At 41.4% G+C, this 18,726-nt stretch overlaps 1 protein-coding gene and 1 non-coding gene across 2 annotated transcripts in view; one reads left to right on the top strand and one right to left on the bottom strand.

Moving 5' to 3' along the window:
• The window catches only part of KDM3B (lysine demethylase 3B), a 96,666-nt gene that overhangs the window by 18,182 nt on the left and 59,758 nt on the right, over positions 1-18,726 (bottom strand). The window contains exons 10-15 of the mRNA XM_066272595.1: positions 17,043-17,257; positions 15,777-15,929; positions 9,277-9,384; positions 7,259-7,386; positions 5,896-6,169; positions 645-901 (exon numbers count right to left, since the gene is read on the bottom strand). Coding sequence (XP_066128692.1) covers positions 645-901; positions 5,896-6,169; positions 7,259-7,386; positions 9,277-9,384; positions 15,777-15,929; positions 17,043-17,257 — 1,135 coding nt within the window. The remainder of the gene's footprint in view (positions 1-644; positions 902-5,895; positions 6,170-7,258; positions 7,387-9,276; positions 9,385-15,776; positions 15,930-17,042; positions 17,258-18,726) is intronic.
• TRNAP-AGG (transfer RNA proline (anticodon AGG)) lies at positions 5,342-5,417 on the top strand. The gene has a single exon. It is a non-coding gene; the product is annotated as a tRNA-Pro (tRNA).

Here is an 18,726-nt window from a genome sequence, read left to right as displayed (position 1 = left end):
ATTGATAACTGAAAATTTCAACATCTCAATTTCTATTGACTTCCTAACATGGCACAAAAGGTTCACTACTTAAAAGGATCTCAAACTCGCCCTGGCCGGTTGGCTCAGCGGTAGAGCGTCGGCCTAGCGTGCGGAGGACCCGGGTTCGATTCCCGGCCAGGGCACACAGGAGAAGCGCCCATTTGCTTCTCCACCCCTCTGCCATGCTTTCCTCTCTGTCTCTCTCTTCCCCTCCCACAGCCAAGGCTCCATTGGAGCAAAGATGGCCCGGGCGCTGGGGATGGCTCTGTGGCCTCTGCCCCAGGCGCTAGAGTGGCTCTGGTCGCAACATGGCGACGCCCAGGATGGGCAGAGCATCGCCCCCTGGTGGGCAGAGCGTCGCCCCATGGTGGGCGTGCCGGGTGGATCCCGGTCGGGCGCATGCGGGAGTCTGTCTGACTGTCTCTCCCTGTTTCCAGCTTCAGAAAAATGAAAAAAAAAAAAAAAAAAAAAAAAGGATCTCAAACTCAATGTAAAGAAAGATATTATTGGCTGACAGACAATGTAGAGAACACGTCACCCACATACCCTCTAATCCAGTTATCAGATCTCTGATGGTTCTTTATGGTAAAGCAGCAAAGGCTAAAGTTGTAGAGTACACTTACTGCTGAGGATGTAGAAAAGACCGGGGGGAAGGGTATGCCTGTGTCCAAGGGGGGTTGAGGAAGCTTTCCGGGCCCGGAGTGAAGGAGGTCTCGAAGGCTAGAGCCTTCACTTTTGTTGTTGGAGGCAGTGGGACCCAGTAACAGACTGTTAAAAAGCTTTGGAGTCAACGGAGAGACTTTTGCAGTGGAGTTGAACGAGTCCAGCCCAAAAGGTGAATGAGATTCTTTACTGAGCACCGACCTCAGGGACCCTGCTTCTGTAAGAATATAACCGGAAATAGCATTAGGCACGAAAAGGAACACCCAGCAGGCAAATGACTCCTCAAAATCAACCAAGTTGGAAGGAGGAAAGACTCTTCCCTCCCCTGCCCCCCAAACTATGTACAGTTTGTCTGGGCCAAGCCTGAAGAGCTATGACTATGGTAGGTCTCATAGTCAAGGAGAAGCTCTACTACTTCGTCCCTTTTTTAACAGATCTGGATTTCAAACTTCCTTTTGTTCCCATCCATCTTTTGTCTCCCTCATTTTCTAAGACAGCGTTTCTTCAATTGGGTCTCCAGAACATTTGTGTTGGAATCACCTGGAGTGCTTGTTAAAAATGGAGATTTGGCCCGGGCCGGTTGGCTCAGTGGTAGAGTGTCGGCCTGGCGTGCAGGAGTCCCGGGTTCGATTCCCGGCCAGGGCACACAGGAGAGGCACCCATCTGCTTCTCCACCCCTCCCCCTCTCCTTCCTCTCTGTCTCTCTCTTCCCCTCCCTAAGCCAAGGCTCCACTGGAGCGAGGTTTGCCCGGGCGCTGAGGATGGCTCTGTGGCCTCTGCCTCAGGCGCTAGAATGGCTCTGATTGCGGCAGAGCGACGCCCCAAGATGGGCAGAGCATAGCCCCCTGGTGGGCATGCCAGGTGGTTCCTGGTCGGGCACATGCGGGAGTCTGTTTGACTGCCTCCCAGTTTCCAGCTTCGGAAAAATACAAAAAAAAAAAAAAGGAGATTCTTGGTCTTACTCTAAGAGATTCTCATTGGACAGTTCTAGTGGGGCACAGGAACCTGCATATTTTAACGATTCCCCTGGTGATTCATGTGCCCATTGAAAACTGTCCAGTGTTTCCCAACCTTTTTTGTGCCATGCCCCACCTTAACCTTTCTAAAATTTTTATGTCCCCCCCATGTAACATACATAATTTTTAACATTAAAAAATTGATTTGTTCACTTAATAAACATAAATGATAGGTTCTAGGAAGAAATCACTATGAAATTGTTAACAAAACACAGTAAGTAAAATTTCAAAACATATAATGAAATACAGAAATTTAAATTCCAAATAATTTTAATACAGATTTTTCTATATTAATTTATTATTTTAATTTAGTGTGATCCTTGCGCTTGATGCTTGCTGCACAGAGATTTTATATTAGGTTCCAATTTGGTTAGCTTTAGTCTCAAGTCTCCACGTTGTGTTATATCCAGCCGATTTCTTTTTTTTTTACCAATAAATCATTTACAGCACTAAATCCACATTCAGCTAAAAATGAAGATGGAAACGGTAGCAATAGTTTTCTTGCACATTTGGTTGAATTTGGGTATTTGATTTCTGTTTCCTCACAAAGCCATGCCATCGCTCCTTTGATATTAAATAAAGCTTTAATTGACTCATCATTTTGCAATTCTGCGAGTTCTTCTTGATACTGCATATTTGATATATCAGACAAATCTACTAACATTGGCTGCATCATCCATGTTGGGAAATCAATTTGTTTTAAATCAGAAAATCTTTCTTTTAAATCAGCCAATAGAATATTCAAATGATTGACAATAACAAGTAAAGCGGTATCAGTTACTTCACATTTTTGGAGCCAATGAAACTGTTTAAAGTTTTTGTTGTTAATATGTTTCTGACATAACTCAATAGTGGTAATGAAACCAAATATCTTTGCTTTGCATCTACAAGAGTTTTATTTGTTCCTTGAAGTTGCTTATTTAATATATTTAGTTTTTCAAAGATATCGGCTAAATAACTCACAAATGCTTTACCATCTATTGTTAACAGATACTTCATTTCAGGTTTGTCGCTTAAAAAATCACTAAGAGTATCAAACAGTTTCCTTTAGATAGCCATCTTACTTCAGTATGAAGTAAGTCTCACATGGTCTTCATTTTGTTCTTCACAAAATAGCTTGAAAAGACGCTCACATTTGGCACTAGCTTTTTTTTTTTTTTTTAATTTGTTTATTTATTTATTCATTTTTAGAGAGGAGAGAGATTGAGAGAGAGGAGAGAGAGACAGAGAGAGAGAAGGGGGAGGAGCTGGAAGCATCAACTCCCATATGTGCCTTGACCAGGCAAGCCCAGGGTTTCGAACCGGCGACCTCAGCATTTCCAGGTCGACGCTTTATCCACTGCGCCACCACAGGTCAGGCTTGGCACTAGCTTTAATAGCATTAACACACTTTATTACTGTATGTAATACTTCATTCAGAACAGGCGAGATGTTTTTAGCTACCAAGTTTTCCCTATGAATAACACAATGCACAAGAATCATTTCTGGATTCGCATCTTTCATCAATTTTAAGCAGCCATTTTTCTTGCCCATCATATTAGGAGCACCATCTGCAGCACAAGATGTTATATTTTTCATTGGTATATCATTGACATCTAAGTAGTTTTTTAGCTTATTATATATATATCTTTGGAGGTAGTGGTGCTTTCTAATCTTTTACAGAACAACATTTCTTCAGCAAAATGTCCTTTATCAATATATCTTACGTAAGTTATCAATACTGCCTCACTGTCTCTCAAAGTTGATTCATCCATTTGCAAGGAGAATTTTCTTGTTTTCAGCTTTTCAATAAGTTGTTTTTCAATATCCTCACTCATTTCGTCTATTCTTCTGCTAACAGTATTGTTACTGAGTGGCATAGCTTTTACATCTTTGTCATCTTTTTCAAGAACCGTTTTAAGAAATGCTGATATTGACGGTTTTATTAAATTCTCTCCTATACTGTGATTTTCTCCAGTTTTAGCGATGAATAAAGAAATTTGATAACTAGCCTCAAGAACACGATTATTAGTTGAAGTATGAGCAGTAAATAGAGACTTTAATGTTGTTCTTTTTTCAAAATTTTTCTTTAAAGTTTTAAAGTAACTCAAATCTGAATTAATATGAGCACTATGTTTCGCCTTCAAATGTGTCTCAAGACGACCTCGTTTCATTGATTTGTTGGTCAAGCATTGCTGGCATAAAAGACAAAAAGGAATCCGCTCATTGTGAACAGCGGGTATGAACCCAAATTTTAAATATTCCTCCGAATATTGATGAGTTTTTTTCTTGCTTGCACCACTCATTTTACTATGGGCTATAATAAAAATAAGATCAATTAAAAACTAATATTAAAATATGTGTTAAAATATATTCAATGTGACATACAGTAAACATATACTAAAAATTCATATTTATTTAAATGTATATAACACATTTACTACACTACCACCGCAAATCAAAAGGTATCTATATTTTTTCCACTTGACAAAATTTTCTGGACCGTTATGCTTCTAAAATTAAAATTGTCATGCATGCACTATTATAGCCCCAATAATATTTATAAAATATTATTGCTTTCTAGTCCCATGCAAGAAGTACTTAATAAAGAGTTTATTATTGATAAAAATAAAATCAAATACTTACCAATTATATCTATACAATATATATATGTATATTTATTAAATCAACGAGCTTTTACAACAGTTTTGACTGACACTTATTTCGAATTAACACCAACTGAATGATGTGAAACACTACAGAAGTTGCAATGGGCCAATTAGGTGAGAATAACTGCGTTGTTTAGCAAGTTTTTAAAACATCCGGGGTTCCCCGCGGCAGATGGCACGCTCCGCGGTGAACCCAGGATGAAGTCTACTTGACGACGCCAATCACCCAGTTGATATTTTGGTCTCGTCAAACGAAATTATACTTAATAATTATTTACCGCAATTATTTAAGAATTGCATTTTTTGTTAAATTTGGCACCGATATCTAGCATTGCATTTAAATGGCCCGGGGCAAAAGAGTTAAAGTCGTGTCGACTCCATTTTCAAATTGCCCCCCTTAACTATTGAATTGCCCCCCTGTGGGGCGTGGGCCCCACGTTGGGAAACACTGGTAGCCCTCAACCCTGGTTGCATAACAGAGTCATCGGGAAGCTTATTAAAAATCTTGCAGGCCCTGGCCGGTTGGCTCAGCGGTAGAGCGTCGGCCTAGCGTGCGGAGGACCCGGGTTCGATTCCCGGCCAGGGCACACAGGAGAAGCGCCCATTTGCTTCTCCACCCCTCCGCCGCGCTTTCCCTCTCTGTCTCTCTCTTCCCCTCCCGCAGCCAAGGCTCCATTGGAGCAAAGATGGCCCGGGCGCTGGGGATGGCTCTGTGGCCTCTGCCCCAGGCGCTAGAGTGGCTCTGGTCGCAACAAGGCGACGCCCAGGATGGGCAGAGCATCGCCCCCTGGTGGGCAGAGCGTCGCCCCTGGTGGGCGTGCCGGGTGGATCCCGGTCGGGCGCATGTGGGAGTCTGTCTGACTGTCTCTCCCTGTTTCCAGCTTCAGAAAAATGTAAAAAAAAAAAAAAAAAAAAAAAAATCTTGCATCAATTCTGACTAAAGAGGTCTGGAGTAGAGCCCAGGCACGTGTCTTTTTAAAAAAGCTCCACCTGGCCCTGGCCGGTTGGCTCAGCGGTAGAGCGTCGGCCTAGGGTGCGGAGGACCCGGGTTCGATTCCCGGCCAGGGCACACAGGAGAAGCGCCCATTTGCTTCTCCACCCCTCCGCCGCGCCTTCCTCTCTGTCTCTCTCTTCCCTTCCCGCAGCCGGGGCTCCATTGGAGCAAGGATGGCCCGGGGCGCTGGGGATGGCTCTGTGGCCTCTGCCCCAGGCGCTGGAGTGGCTCTGGTCGCAACATCGCCCCCTGGTGGGCAGAGCGTCACCCCATGGTGGGCGTGCCGGGTGGATCCCGGTCGGGCGCATGCGGGAGTCTGTCTGACTGTCTCTCCCTGTTTCCAGCTTCAGAAATATGCAAAAAAAAAAACAAAAAAAAAAACTCCACCTGTAGAAAGAAGTCAAAACATATTCCTCCCTTATTTTATGTGATCAACCAGAGAAAGCAAGTGACACGTTTCATAAATGTGAATGGTAATGTGTGAGTGTGAAGAATCCCAGAATAACTCAAGTGTTCCACCCACAGGCAGGGCAGAGGCTTTTGTTCATCTCACCTTTTGTTTCTTCTTTAGCTTTTTGAGTTGCTAAATCCGCCAACCAGTGCAGGGCAGAGGACGGTGGGGCTGTGTCAGGGCAAGGGGGCCTGATGGCTTTGAGCTCACTATTGCTGTTTGATGCCATACTGTCTACTTTCAGAGACTCATCGGCTCTCATGTCAGTGCTGTCAGCTTTGGGATCAGGCTCAGGAGTTGTTAGGGCTGCAGTTCCTCCTCCGCCTGAGAAGGTGGTTTCACTTCCAGAAGAGGCACTAGGGTTTATGCTAGGAAGCTGAAGCACAGAAGGCCAACATGGTTAGTGTTGAGCAAAAATAATGGCTAAAGAGGTCTATTTAGTTGACATTAAATAGGTCTGGGAAAACAATCTGAAACTGTCCCATAAACTGTTACTTCATTAATTCAACATATATTTATTGAGTCCTAAGATGTGATAGAAACTATGCTAGGTTCTGTGGAAAGAGCAGTGAACAAGACTTGAAAATAAAATAGGGTTTTATTTAGCATGTCTGAGGCTCAAATTCTGCAATGGCAAACTGGTGATCAGAACTTGACCTCATAGAGCTGTTCTGAAGATGAAATAAGATAGTATATGCATATATGCAAAGAGCTTAACATATTTTCTGGTACACATAAACTCAATAAATGTTTATTATTCTATTATTGAATTATCCACATGATTTGCTCTAATATGGCAACTCTACTGAAAATATATCTTGAGGTCCTTCAGCATTAATTCCTGTGCCTCTTATTGACCATGTGTTAATAGTAACATTTCTGAAAGGCCTCCAAATATAAGTAGTTGGGTGTGTGTGTGTGTGTGTGTGCATGTGTGTTTAAAAAAACACAGACTCTTGTCCAAAATAGTCACAATCAAGCAGGAATGACCTCCACCTCTGACAAAGCAATGAGAAAACCACTAACCCTTTTTGGAGGTATGGATTGGTTTCAGAATAAAATGATCCCAGCTCAGCAGGCCAATCTTCATATTTCTGCTCTGTGTACCCAACATGACAAGGACAGGAACTATTGTATCCCTAGTAAACTTTTCTGTACTCTTCACCTACACTGGACCCGGAATTATAAATCTTGACGGGATGCAAAGAATCTGTGCTATTTATCAACTAAGCCTGAATTGGTTTTAAAGATGAATCAAGAGAAACTTGTACTGGGAATAAAATCCCGTGAGTCAGAGGCAATTAAAATCCCTTAAGTAATTCTTCTTAGGTTCTTTCTAGAAATGCTTCCCTCTCCCCTAATTCTCCAGGAATCCCATAACAGGCTGGGATAACACAGGTAAAAATGGGACATTTCCTGGTACTAAGAACTTAAGTTTCACTCAGTTATACCACAAACACTTTACCTGTGACATCCCATTGGTGACAGCAGGTCTCAGCACAGATTTGTTTTGCCGACTAATACAAGGGCAGTTTGCTTTAATTCCCCATTTGCCCCGGGCAGCATGTACCATATCTCCAATATTATAAAGAGCTGTAAAAAAGACAACAATAATAACAGTTAACATTGGAATACCTGCATGTATTAGCTATTGTGCTAAAGACCTTATTTAAATTATCTCCCTCAGTCCTTACCACATTTCAGTGAGGTAGCAGCTTTCCCCCCTCAATTTTGGATGATGAAACTGAGACTCTGAAGTTAGGTCATTTACTCAAATACACATACTTGGGCAATGGAAGAACTAAGACTTTAAAAGTCCGTGCACTCTTAACCATTAAACTACACTTTCTCCCTCCTTAAGGTATCATCAAGGAGATACTTTAGGGGTAGATTTCTCAATGTTCAACAGTATGTAAACATTTTGAAATGTACACTTCAGATTTATGTACTTTACTGTGATACCAAAAACAACAACAAAAGCAAAAACAAAAACAAAAAATACCCGGCCTGACCAGGCAGTGGTGCAGTGGATAGAGTGTCGGACTAGGATGTGAAGGACCCAGTTTCGAAACCCAAAGTTACTGGCTTAAGCATGGGCTCATTCAGCTTGAGCATGGGCTCACCAGCTTAGCATGGGGTCACTGGCTTGAGTTTGGGATCATAGGCATGACCCCATGGTTGCTGGCTTGAGCAAGGGGTCACTTGCTTTGCTGTAGCCCCCTGGTCAAGGCACATAAGAGAAAGCAATCAATGAACAACTAAGGTGCCACATTGAAGTGTTGATGCTTCTCATCTCTCTCCCTTCCTGTCTGACTGTCCCCATCTGTCCCTTTCTCTGGCTCTGTTTCTGTAAAAACAAAACAAAACAAACAAACAAAAACAAAACACACACCTAGAAAAAGTGAGTGGGGAAAAAGATCATTGTAAACTTTACACAAATCTTTAACCAACGCTTGGACCAGCAGGGAGCAGGCATCCTATCACTGCATTACTGCACTCTGGTAGCCTTTCTGCCTGGAAGCACTGGGGTAAAGCATGCAGGGGTCTGCTCTTCCCAAAGCTGTGTTTACTCAAGTAATCTAGTTAGACAACGCTCTAACTAATCGAGCTATTGGCCAGGGCAGATTCACCATCTTTAATGCATGTGTGTTAGTGGAAGTGCACAAGCTGGAAACAGACCGTCTAGAGGAGTCAATGAAGTAAACGGGAACTGTGACATGAACATGACCACTTATTCCTACTGTTAAACTGCCTTCTTCATGGATTCAAGATGTTTGATTAGCTTCAGCTGGATTTTTACGTGCCTAAAATCAAAGATCTTTCTGATAACATGGGGTCTGGATTTTTCTATTCTGGTCCTACCAACCACAGAAATGTGAAATAATCTCTGGAAAAGTAATCAACCTCTCTGATCAGAAAGGTAAAGTAAAGTGTGTGCAGTGAAGCATTTACTCTTACATATATCTAAAGATTCAACTTCTCAGAGAAATCCGGTGAGGCTTAAAAAATTATCAGGCAGAGCCTGACCAGGCGGTGGCGCAGTGGATAGAGCGTTGGACTGGGATGCGGAGGACCCAGGTTTGAGACACCAAGGTCACCAGCTACAGCGTGGGCTCATCTGGCCAGAGCAAAAAGCTCACCAGCTTGGACCCAAGGTCACTGGCTCAAGCACGGGGTTACTTGGTCTGCTGAAGGCTTGCGGTCAAGGCACATACGAGAAAGCAATCAATGAACAACTAAGGTGTTGCAATGAAAAACTGATGATTGATGCTTCTCATCTCTCTTCGTTCCTGTCTATCTGTTCCTATCTATCCCTCTCTCTGACTCTCTCTGTCCCTGTTAAAAATATATATATATATAATTTATATATATAAATTATATATATATATATATTTATATATCAGGCAGAGATAAACTCTTTCACCAAACTTTATGATGTGTAAATATTTTGCTCCACAAAATCTAAGAAAGGAATTTCCTTACCTGTGCCAGGGATGATCTGCGTGGGCATTAGGTTCTCTGGTTCATGAGACTGCCCCTTTGCACATTTCAACCAGGAGAAAACCTCTTCATCACCTATCTCTTCTGTCTCTGAAATAAATGAAATGCTTTCACTTATTTTATGAGGTCATAAGATACAGCCCTCTCAGTGAGTCAGAGTTTCAGACCTTACAGGCCAATTTTCTCATGAGCCAAAGATTAATAACTAAATTAAAAAATGTTTTACTGAGATATAATTTACACACAATAAATTCAAATTTAAAGTGTACACTTCAATGAATTTTGACAAATGTATATAGTTGTATAAACACTACCACAATTATGATATAGATTAAATTCCATCTCCCTAATGTTCCCTTGAGCCTTCCATAGTCAATACCCCTTTCTTAACCCTAGCCACCAACAATCAACTTCCTAACACGTTTGCTTTCTCTAGAATTTCATATAACTGGAAACATACAGATTATAGTCATTTGTGTTGGGTTTCTTCCACTTAGCATGACGATCTTGAGATTCAACCATACTGTCGCATGTATCAGTAATTCATTTCTTTTTATGGTAGAGTGGTAAGGCAGGGTATGGATGTACCATATTTTGTTTACCCATTTATCAGCTGGTAGATATTTAAATTGTTTCCAATTTTTGGCTATTATAAATAAAGCTGCTATAAATATTCAAGTACAAGTCGTTATATGAACATGGTTTAACTTCTTTTATAAATACCTAGAAGTGAAATACTGGGCCTTACGTTAAGTTTATAAGAAAGGGTCACACTGTTGTCCAAAGTGATGATAGCAATTTGCATTCCCATCAGCAATGTTTAAGATTTCTAGTTCCTCCATATCTTTCACTACACTTGGTAAGTTCTTAAAATTTTAGTCATCTTAGTGGGTATAGTGGTTTGTCATGTTTTTTTCGTTTTTTAATTTAAGAAAGCGAGACAAGTAGTGAGAGAGAGAAGGAGAGAGATGAGAAGCATCCACTTAGAATTGCTTCACTTTACTTGTTCATTGATTGATTCTTATATATGCCTTGACTAGGGGGGCTTAAGCTGAGCCTATGACCCCTTGCTCAAGCCAGTGACCTTGTGATTATGTCAATGACCCCACATTCAAGCTGGCAAGCCTGTACTCAAGCCAGCAAGCCTACACTCAGGCCAATGACCTGGCACTGTAGCTGGTCACCTCAGGGAGCTGAACTGGGCCCTCAGTGTCCCGGGTTGACGCTCTATCCTCTTGCCACCACTGGTCAGGATGCCATTATGGTTTTGATTTGCATTTCCCTAATAAGTAATGATATATATAAATATTTTTTCATGTGCTTCTTTTCCAGTGATCTATCTTTTTTATAAAGTGTTTGTTCAACTTTTTGGCGCATTTACAACCTAGGTTGGTTTGATCTCTTGTTACAGGCAGTTTTCACGTTATGAAAGATAAATTCTGTAGGTTTGTTCTTAAGTTGAATTTGTATGTAACTTGGAACAAATACATTTATTTATTAAATGCAACTCAGACAGATGTTTGTCTTAACATAGTATTTATTTTTATCTTTCTGTGCATATAAATACTTAAAAATATTCTCTTTTTTTTGTGGCAGACACAGAGTCAGAGAGAGGGACAGATAAGCAGGAAGGGAGAGAGATGAAAAACATCAATTCTTTGCGGCTCCTTAGTTGTTCATGATTAATTTCTCATATGTGACTTGACTGGGGGAGGGGGGCTATAGCAGACCAAGTGACCCCTTGCTTGAGCCAGCGACCTTGGGCTCAAGCTGGTGATCTCAGTATCTCGAACCTGGGTCCTCCACATTCCAGTCTGAAGCTCTATCCACTGTGCTACTGCCTGGTCAGGCCTTAAACATTTTCAAATACAACCTTAAACAATCTTGGATGATGCAGATGATGAACTTGTTGGAAGAGGATGGGATTAGTGTTCTAGGGTCACAGTTTTAATCTGCTGCTGGAATCAGTTTCTCCCTTTCTTTCTCTCCCTCTTTCTGTTTATTTTATTGATTTGAGAGAGAGAAGGAAAGAGAAAGAGAGAGAGACAGGAACATCGATCTGTTCTTTTATGTGCCCTGAACGGGGACTGAACTGGCAAACTCTGTGCTCTGGGATGATGCTAACCAACTGAGGTGTCTGGCCAGGGCAAAGTCAGTTTCTTGAAGTAGGGATCAAGGGAGGTTTATACAGAGCTTTTCTTTTTCTCTTATCAAAAATGGCCCTGTAACATCTCAGGCCTTCGGTAATTATACGGTAAACTAGGCGAACCTTTCTATATCAGAATCTCGTTCCTCTAATTTTGCCATTGCTGCTTCAATGAGATGGAAAGCATCAGCTACCTCTTTTGTAGAAAACTTTTGGTTCTGGAGTTTCTAGATCTCTGTTTTCTTCCCTAAATGCTATCATCTGCTGCTCTAATTCCATAAGGTATTCATTGGTTAGTTCTTTGTCATGGGAGTCAAGTAACTCTATGATATAATTTTCACTGATGTCCAACCAACTGCAGTTGATTACAGAGTACATGTAGTGCTTAATTCATAAGTACGAGATGTATGTAAGTAAGCCAGATGTTTGTAACTTGTGGACTTACTGTATTGAATTGTAAGAGGTCTTTATTGTAGATAGAAATCCGAGCTAATATGTGATGAACAAATTTTTTTACTCCCAGTCTGTGCATGCCTTTTTATTTACTAAACAATGTTTTTTTTTTGTTGTTTTAAAAAAAATTTTTTTTTTTATTTCTTCATTTTAGGGAGGAGAGGGAGGAGAGACAGAGAGAGAGAAGGGGGGAAGAGCTGGAAGCATCAACTCCCATATGTGCCTTGACCAGGCAAGCCCAGGGTTTCGAACTGGCGACCTCAGCATTTCCAGGTCGACGCTTTATCTACTGCGCCACCACAGGTCAGGCTCCTAAACAATGTTTTTTAATTTTTTTTTTATTTTTATTTTTTAATTTTTTTATAGGGACAGAGAGAGAGTCAGATAGAGGGATAGACAGACAGGAATGGAGAGAGATGAGAAGCATCAATCATCAGTTTTTCGTTGCGACACCATAGTTGTTCATTGATTGCTTTCTCATATGTGCCATGACTGCGGGCCTTCAGCAGACTGAGTAACCCCTTGCTCGAGCCAGTGACCTTGGGTCCAAGCTGGTGAGCTTTTTGCTCAAACCAGATGAGCCCGCGCTCAAGCTGGCGACCTTGGGGTCTCGAACCTGGGTCCTTCCGCATCCCAGTCTGATGCTCTATCCACTGCGCCACCGCCTGGTCAGGCTAAACAATGTTTTTTAAAGAGCAAAAGTTTTCAAATTTGATAATTAAAATTTTTCTTTTGGTTCTTTTGTGTTGTAAGAAATTTTTATCTAGCCTGACAGGCGGTGGCATAGAGCGTCAGACTGGGATGCGGAAGAACCAAGTTCAAGACCCCAAGGTCGCCAGCTTGAGCGCAGGCTCATCTGGTTTGAGCAAAAAGCTCACCAGCTTGGACCCAAGGTAGTTGGCTTGAGCAAGGGGTTACTCGGTCTGCTGAAGGCCCACGGTCAAAGCACATATGAGAAAGCAATCAATGAACAACTAAGGAAGTGGTAGTCAACCTGGTCCCTACCACCCACTAGTGGGCGTTCCAGCTTTAATGGTGGGCAGTAGCGGAGCAACCAGAGTATAAATAAAAAGAGAGATTTAACTATACTAAGTTGTTTTATAAAGATTTATTCTGCCAAACTTAGTGAAAATCTGACATAAAGTACTTGGTAAGTAATTATTATTATATGCTTTAACTTGCTGTAACTCTGCCAGCGACCTTGGGCTCAAGCTGGTGGAATTTTTGCTCAAACCAGATGAGCCCGTGCTCAAGCTGGCGACCTCAGGATCTTGAACCTGGGTCCTCTGCATCCCAGTCTGATGCTCTATCCACTGTGCCACCGCCTGGTCAGGCACCTGATAATTCTTGATTAAACACAGAGCTTTGTAACATTTATGTTTCTAAGTATTGGATTTTGTTGTAATCCTTTAAAGAAGGTTTTGTTTTAATCTGGAGGGTAAATAAGTGACTTGCAGATCAGTTTGATCCTTCCAAGGTTTGCTTTACATTTTTTTATAGAAGCTCCAAAGAAGCCTTTATTCTGGGACTAAATTAGTCCTACTATTAAGGTCTGACCCTTTTGGACTCTACCCAGTGTCTCTTTACTCTGGCTGGTGGGCATACAGATTGTGAGTTCTGTAAATTATTCTGTCACTTGCTTTCTGAAGGTTCTTTTTTGGGTCTTGAGGAGTTTCATCTCATGTATGTGCAGATCACTAGATAGCCAAAAAATTGAGGTGATCTCTTTGCTGCTATCTGGTACTCTCTCTCTTTGTAGCCGTGACTTCTTCAGAACTCTGCCTCACTCTTCTCAGACTTCGATCTTTCTCAATTCAGTGAGATTGCCAAGCTCTGTTTTAGTTGCTTTTTCCTGTGCTTGGAAACAGCCTCCAGGCATTAAACTGGGGCAACTGTAGGGTTTACTTTGTTTCTTCCCTTCTTATAGGGATCACTGACTCATGCTGCCTGTTGTCCAATGTCTGAAACCATGGTTTCATATATTTTGTCTCATTTTCTTGTTGTTGATGGCAGGAGGGCAATTTGTATAGCAGTTATCATTCTTGGGCAGGAGAGGAATACCTAACAGCTACTTGATATGTAGTATCTAGTGGATGTCAGGTCCTGTGTTAATCACTTACACACATTATTTCATTTAACCCTCACAATACCATGAGAGAAGTATTCACATTACCTTTTAAAATAAGGAAATTGAGGTTCTGAGGGGTTAAGTAACTAGCCCAAGATACCATATATTTCCTGTAATAAGATGTGGATATAGATTTCAAATCCCAGTAGCCTCATCTGTTGTAATGGTTACATTGAACTTCCTTTTTTTTTTTTTTTTTTTTTACATTGTACTTCTTAAGTACAGGAGTGAGGAGGTCAAGGAACAAGGAGCATTCTTGGCATGGAATAAGATAAAGGAAGAACAAAGGGAAGCAAAGGATTTGAATAGACATTTCTCCAAAGATAATAAACATAGGGTCAACAAGCACATAAAAAGATATTCAATATTATTAGTCATCAGTGAAATGAAATCAAAACCATATAATAAGATATTACTTCACAGCCACTATGATGGCTACAATAAAAAAGACAGCCTGACCAGGCGGTGGCGCAGTGGATAGAGCGTCGGACTGGGATGCGGAAGTACCCAGGTTCGAGACTCCGAGGTCGCGCGCGGGCTCATCTGGCTTGAGCAAAGAGCTCGCCAGCTTGGACCCAAGGTCGCTGGCTCCAGCAAGGGGTTACTCGGTCTGCTGAAGGCCCACGGTCAAGGCACATGTGAGAAAGCAATCAATGAACAACTAAGAAGTCGCAACACGCAACGAGAAACTGATGATTGATGCTTCTCATCTCTCTCTGTTCCTGTCTGTCTGTCCCTGTCTATCTCTGCCTCTGTAAAAAAAAAAAAAAAAAAAAAAGACAGACAATGGCAAGTATTGGCAGAAAAATTGGAATCCTCACTACATAGCTGGTAGAATTACAAAATGGTACCACTATTTTGGAATAGTTTGGCAGTCCCTGAAAAGGTTAAAATATAACTGTCACATGACCCAGCAATTCTATGCCTAGATATATACTGAAAAGAATTAAAAACATATGTTGAGCCCTGACCAGATAGCTTGGTTGCTTAGAGCATCATCCCAAAGCACAGAGGTTGCCAGTTTAAGCCCTGGTCAGGACACACAAAGGAATAGATTTATGTTCCTATCTTTCTCTCTCTCTCTCCCTCTTTGCTAAAATCAATAAAACAAACAAACAATAACAACAAAACGTGTTCACACAACAATCTATATGCAAATGTTCACAGAGGCATTATTCGTAATAGCCCAAAGTGGAAACAACTCAAGTGTCCATCAACTGGTAAATGAATATATTACTGCTATGTGCTATAACATGGATGAAACTTGACAACAATATGCTAAGTGAAAAAAGGCCAGTAACAGAAGACCAAATATTGTATGATTCCATTTATATGACCTGTACAGAACAGGCAAATCTAGAGACAGTAGCTGATTAGTGGTTACCAAGGGCTGAAAGGAGGAAGGAATGGAGAGTGACGGCTAATGACTTTTTGGAGTGATGAAGTGATGAAAATGTAGTTAGATAGTGACAATGGTTGCACAACCCTGAGGATATACTAAAAACCTTTGAATTGTATAATTTAAATAGGTAAGTTTTATGACACATGAACTATATCTCAAAAAAGATATTAAAACCAAAACAAGGAAAGATGAACAATAACCCTTCTTGGCTTACTTTAGCCTTCACAATAGTACTGAAATACTGGCAATTTTAACAAATGAAGCTAAGTGGTTAAAAGGGCACACAAACCCATTCTTGATTCAATTTCTAAGTCTATTGACCTTTTGAACTGCAAAGGACAATATTTGCTTACCACTGCGTGGACGGCTTTTCCTGAGCCTGTAACAGTCAAGGCAGACCCCGAATCCACATTTGCGACAAACCCAGTGGATGTTGAAGAGGGTTGTTTCACATACATCACACATTTCCCGCACACCACGCACTGCTCGCTTCCATGCCACTTTCTCTGGGAGGACAAGGAAGAGAAATGTTGGTATCAACCATCCTGAACAACAGCAAAAGACCCCAGATGCACTGATTCCTTCTCAAGTCATTTTGCCCAGCAATAAAGCTCAAGATTAATGAAGTGTGTGTTTCCATAACAGCAAGGGAAAGAAAATACATGGAATTTCTAATATCTATGAACAAGTGCCAATACAGAATGAAATCCCTATGTTGTTATTTAAGATACTGTAAAATTTTCAATTCAGGGCAGTTTGAAATAAGAGAATTTATAGTACAATTAACCCTGGTCTAGAAATAGGATCCAGTATCTCACAGACATGGAAATATCCTAAATGTCTGAATCATGTGGGTTCAGGTGTGAAACATGCCACCCAACAGCACTTCATCTATTCACTGATCATACAGCATTGCTTACTAATACAAGTTGGTTCAAAGCAAGCTGAAAAAATTCAGAGTGAATAAAACCCAAGCAGAGATCAAAATATTTATTATGGAAGCTGTGCTACAAAAATGAACAAGGCAAGCAGGCAAGAGGTTTTTGGTTTGTTAACTTTTTTTTTTTTTTTTCATTTTTCTGAATCTGGAAACGGAGAGACAGTCAGACAGACTCCCGCATGTGCACGCCCACCAGGGGCGATGCTTTGCCCATCCTGGGCGTCGCCATGTTGCGACCAGAGCCACTCCAGCGCCTGAGGCAGAGGCCACAGAGCCATCCCCAGCGCCCGGGCCATCTTTGCTCCAATGGAGCCTTGGCTGCAGGAGGGGAAGAGAGAGACAGAGAGGAAAGCGCAGCAGAGGGGTGGAGAAGCAAATGGGCGCTTCTCCTGTGTGCCCTGGCCGGGAATCGAACCCGGGTCCTCCGCATGCTAGGCCGACGCTCTACCGCTGAGCCAACCGGCCAGGGCAGTTTGTTAACTTTGAAAGACTAACAGAATGAGGTATGCTGGATATTGTTAGGGCCTCAGCTATTATAGTTTGCTACAGAGAAGTCTTATCAGTCTTAATTCATCTGCAGAAATTGTCATCTGCTGTTCTGCCACTCCTACCCTTGAGCAAAAGAAAATGAAAAGTTTCAACGAGGAATGCCTGATAGACAAGCAAGATGGAGCCTTACGGTGTGGCTCTACCATCATCATGGCCTCCTTCTCGGACATCACGAGCTGACAGAACTGGTCCCCAACGTTGGCCAGGATGTATTTTGAGGTTTCTAGGTCTATCCCTTCTGCTAGAGAGGAAGAGGGAATCCACAGATTCATGGCATCAGGGTCACTTTGCTGGGGACTCAGAAACCCCTCCACACGGAGTACCCCCTTTCGAGTGAAGATCAACCTGAGACAAAAAGGCAGATAGTCACATACATAGTAAATAGCAGCAGCCATGCAAACTAACACACATCTAAAATCCCAAGATCTAAAAGAAATAAAATGAGACAACAGGAGTTAGGCTGAGTTGAGAATTTTCATCACATATGACCAATGTGATGTATTCTCTGCACTAATTAAGAAAATTTATTAATATTTTCTGTAATAGGTCTGGATTCTTTAAAAACCTGTCTCAAGAAATGCCTATTAACTTTTCTACCCACTTGTTCTACCATCTATGTCTACCACTAAATGTGACTAGAGAAAAACACAGAGCCATGCTGTCACACTTTAAGTTCATGTCTATCTAATCAGGTGAGCACTTTATATTTCCGGGCAGTCACAATACAGTTTCCTGGTACACTCCCTTCTCCTAGATGATGGTTTCCATATCTTCTTTCTTGTCAAACCTCTAACATGACTTTACCCACAAGAACCTAGCTAAATATTCCACTGAGAAAATACAAGGAGCCAGAGAGAACTACCACGAACTCTCACCACTACACCTTCCTGCAACTGGGCCACAAACACCATCTGATCTGATACTATGAATGAACTAGGTCCTAGAGAAGATTAATCTCTTGGCATACGCTCTATATCCTATCCTCTTTCATAGACGTCCCTCCACAAACTCTCTCTTCTATATTATCTACTTTCCTCTGTGCTGAATCAGTGTCTGTATTTGAACTTGCTATCTCAAAAATCCTCTAACAATTTAGATCTCAAAAGTCCTTTTGATCCCATACCCTCTTCCTCTTATTTGCTTGCTAGAGCAGTTTCTTTAAAAAATTGTCTATATTAGTTGTCACCAATTCTAGCACTTTTTCCTTTTATTTTCTCTTAATCCACTTCCACCATATTTTCAACCATCAATCTACCAAAAATGTTCTCAACCAGGTCACTTCCTCTTGTTATATCCAACGGTCACTTCCAGTCTTTCTCTCACCTGACCCAGTCAGCAGCACTTACAACAGTTCATTATTCCTTCCTGGAAATACTTCAGCTGTCTTCGACGGTACCTCACTAATACCTCACTAGCTATTCTTTCTCAGCCTCTTTCACTAGTTCCTCCTCCTCCTCATTCTCAGCTCTAAATGCTGGAGAGATCTAGAACTCAGTCCTTAAATTGCTCCTCTAGTTATACTCTTTTTCTTTTCTATATACATTTCTTAAGTGATGTCAATTAGATGCATAGTTTTAAATACTTGGTGACATCCAGATTTTTATTTCCAGACCTTTTTTCTCAGTTCTAGAGTCATATCTCCAGCTCTTTTAGCATCTCCATTTGGAAATCTAATAGGTATCTCAAATATAACATGCCTGAATTAAAGCCCCCCCCCCCCATTTTCCTTCCCAAATCTGCTTTCCCCCGAGAAATCTCCTTATCAGTAAATGGAAATTTCATTCTACCAGTTTTCAGGCCAGAAGTCATAGAAT

This window comes from Saccopteryx bilineata, chromosome 4 (assembly GCF_036850765.1).
Source record: "Saccopteryx bilineata isolate mSacBil1 chromosome 4, mSacBil1_pri_phased_curated, whole genome shotgun sequence".
Classification (NCBI taxonomy): domain Eukaryota; kingdom Metazoa; phylum Chordata; class Mammalia; order Chiroptera; family Emballonuridae; genus Saccopteryx; species Saccopteryx bilineata.
This window is presented reverse-complemented; position numbering and strand designations above follow the sequence as displayed.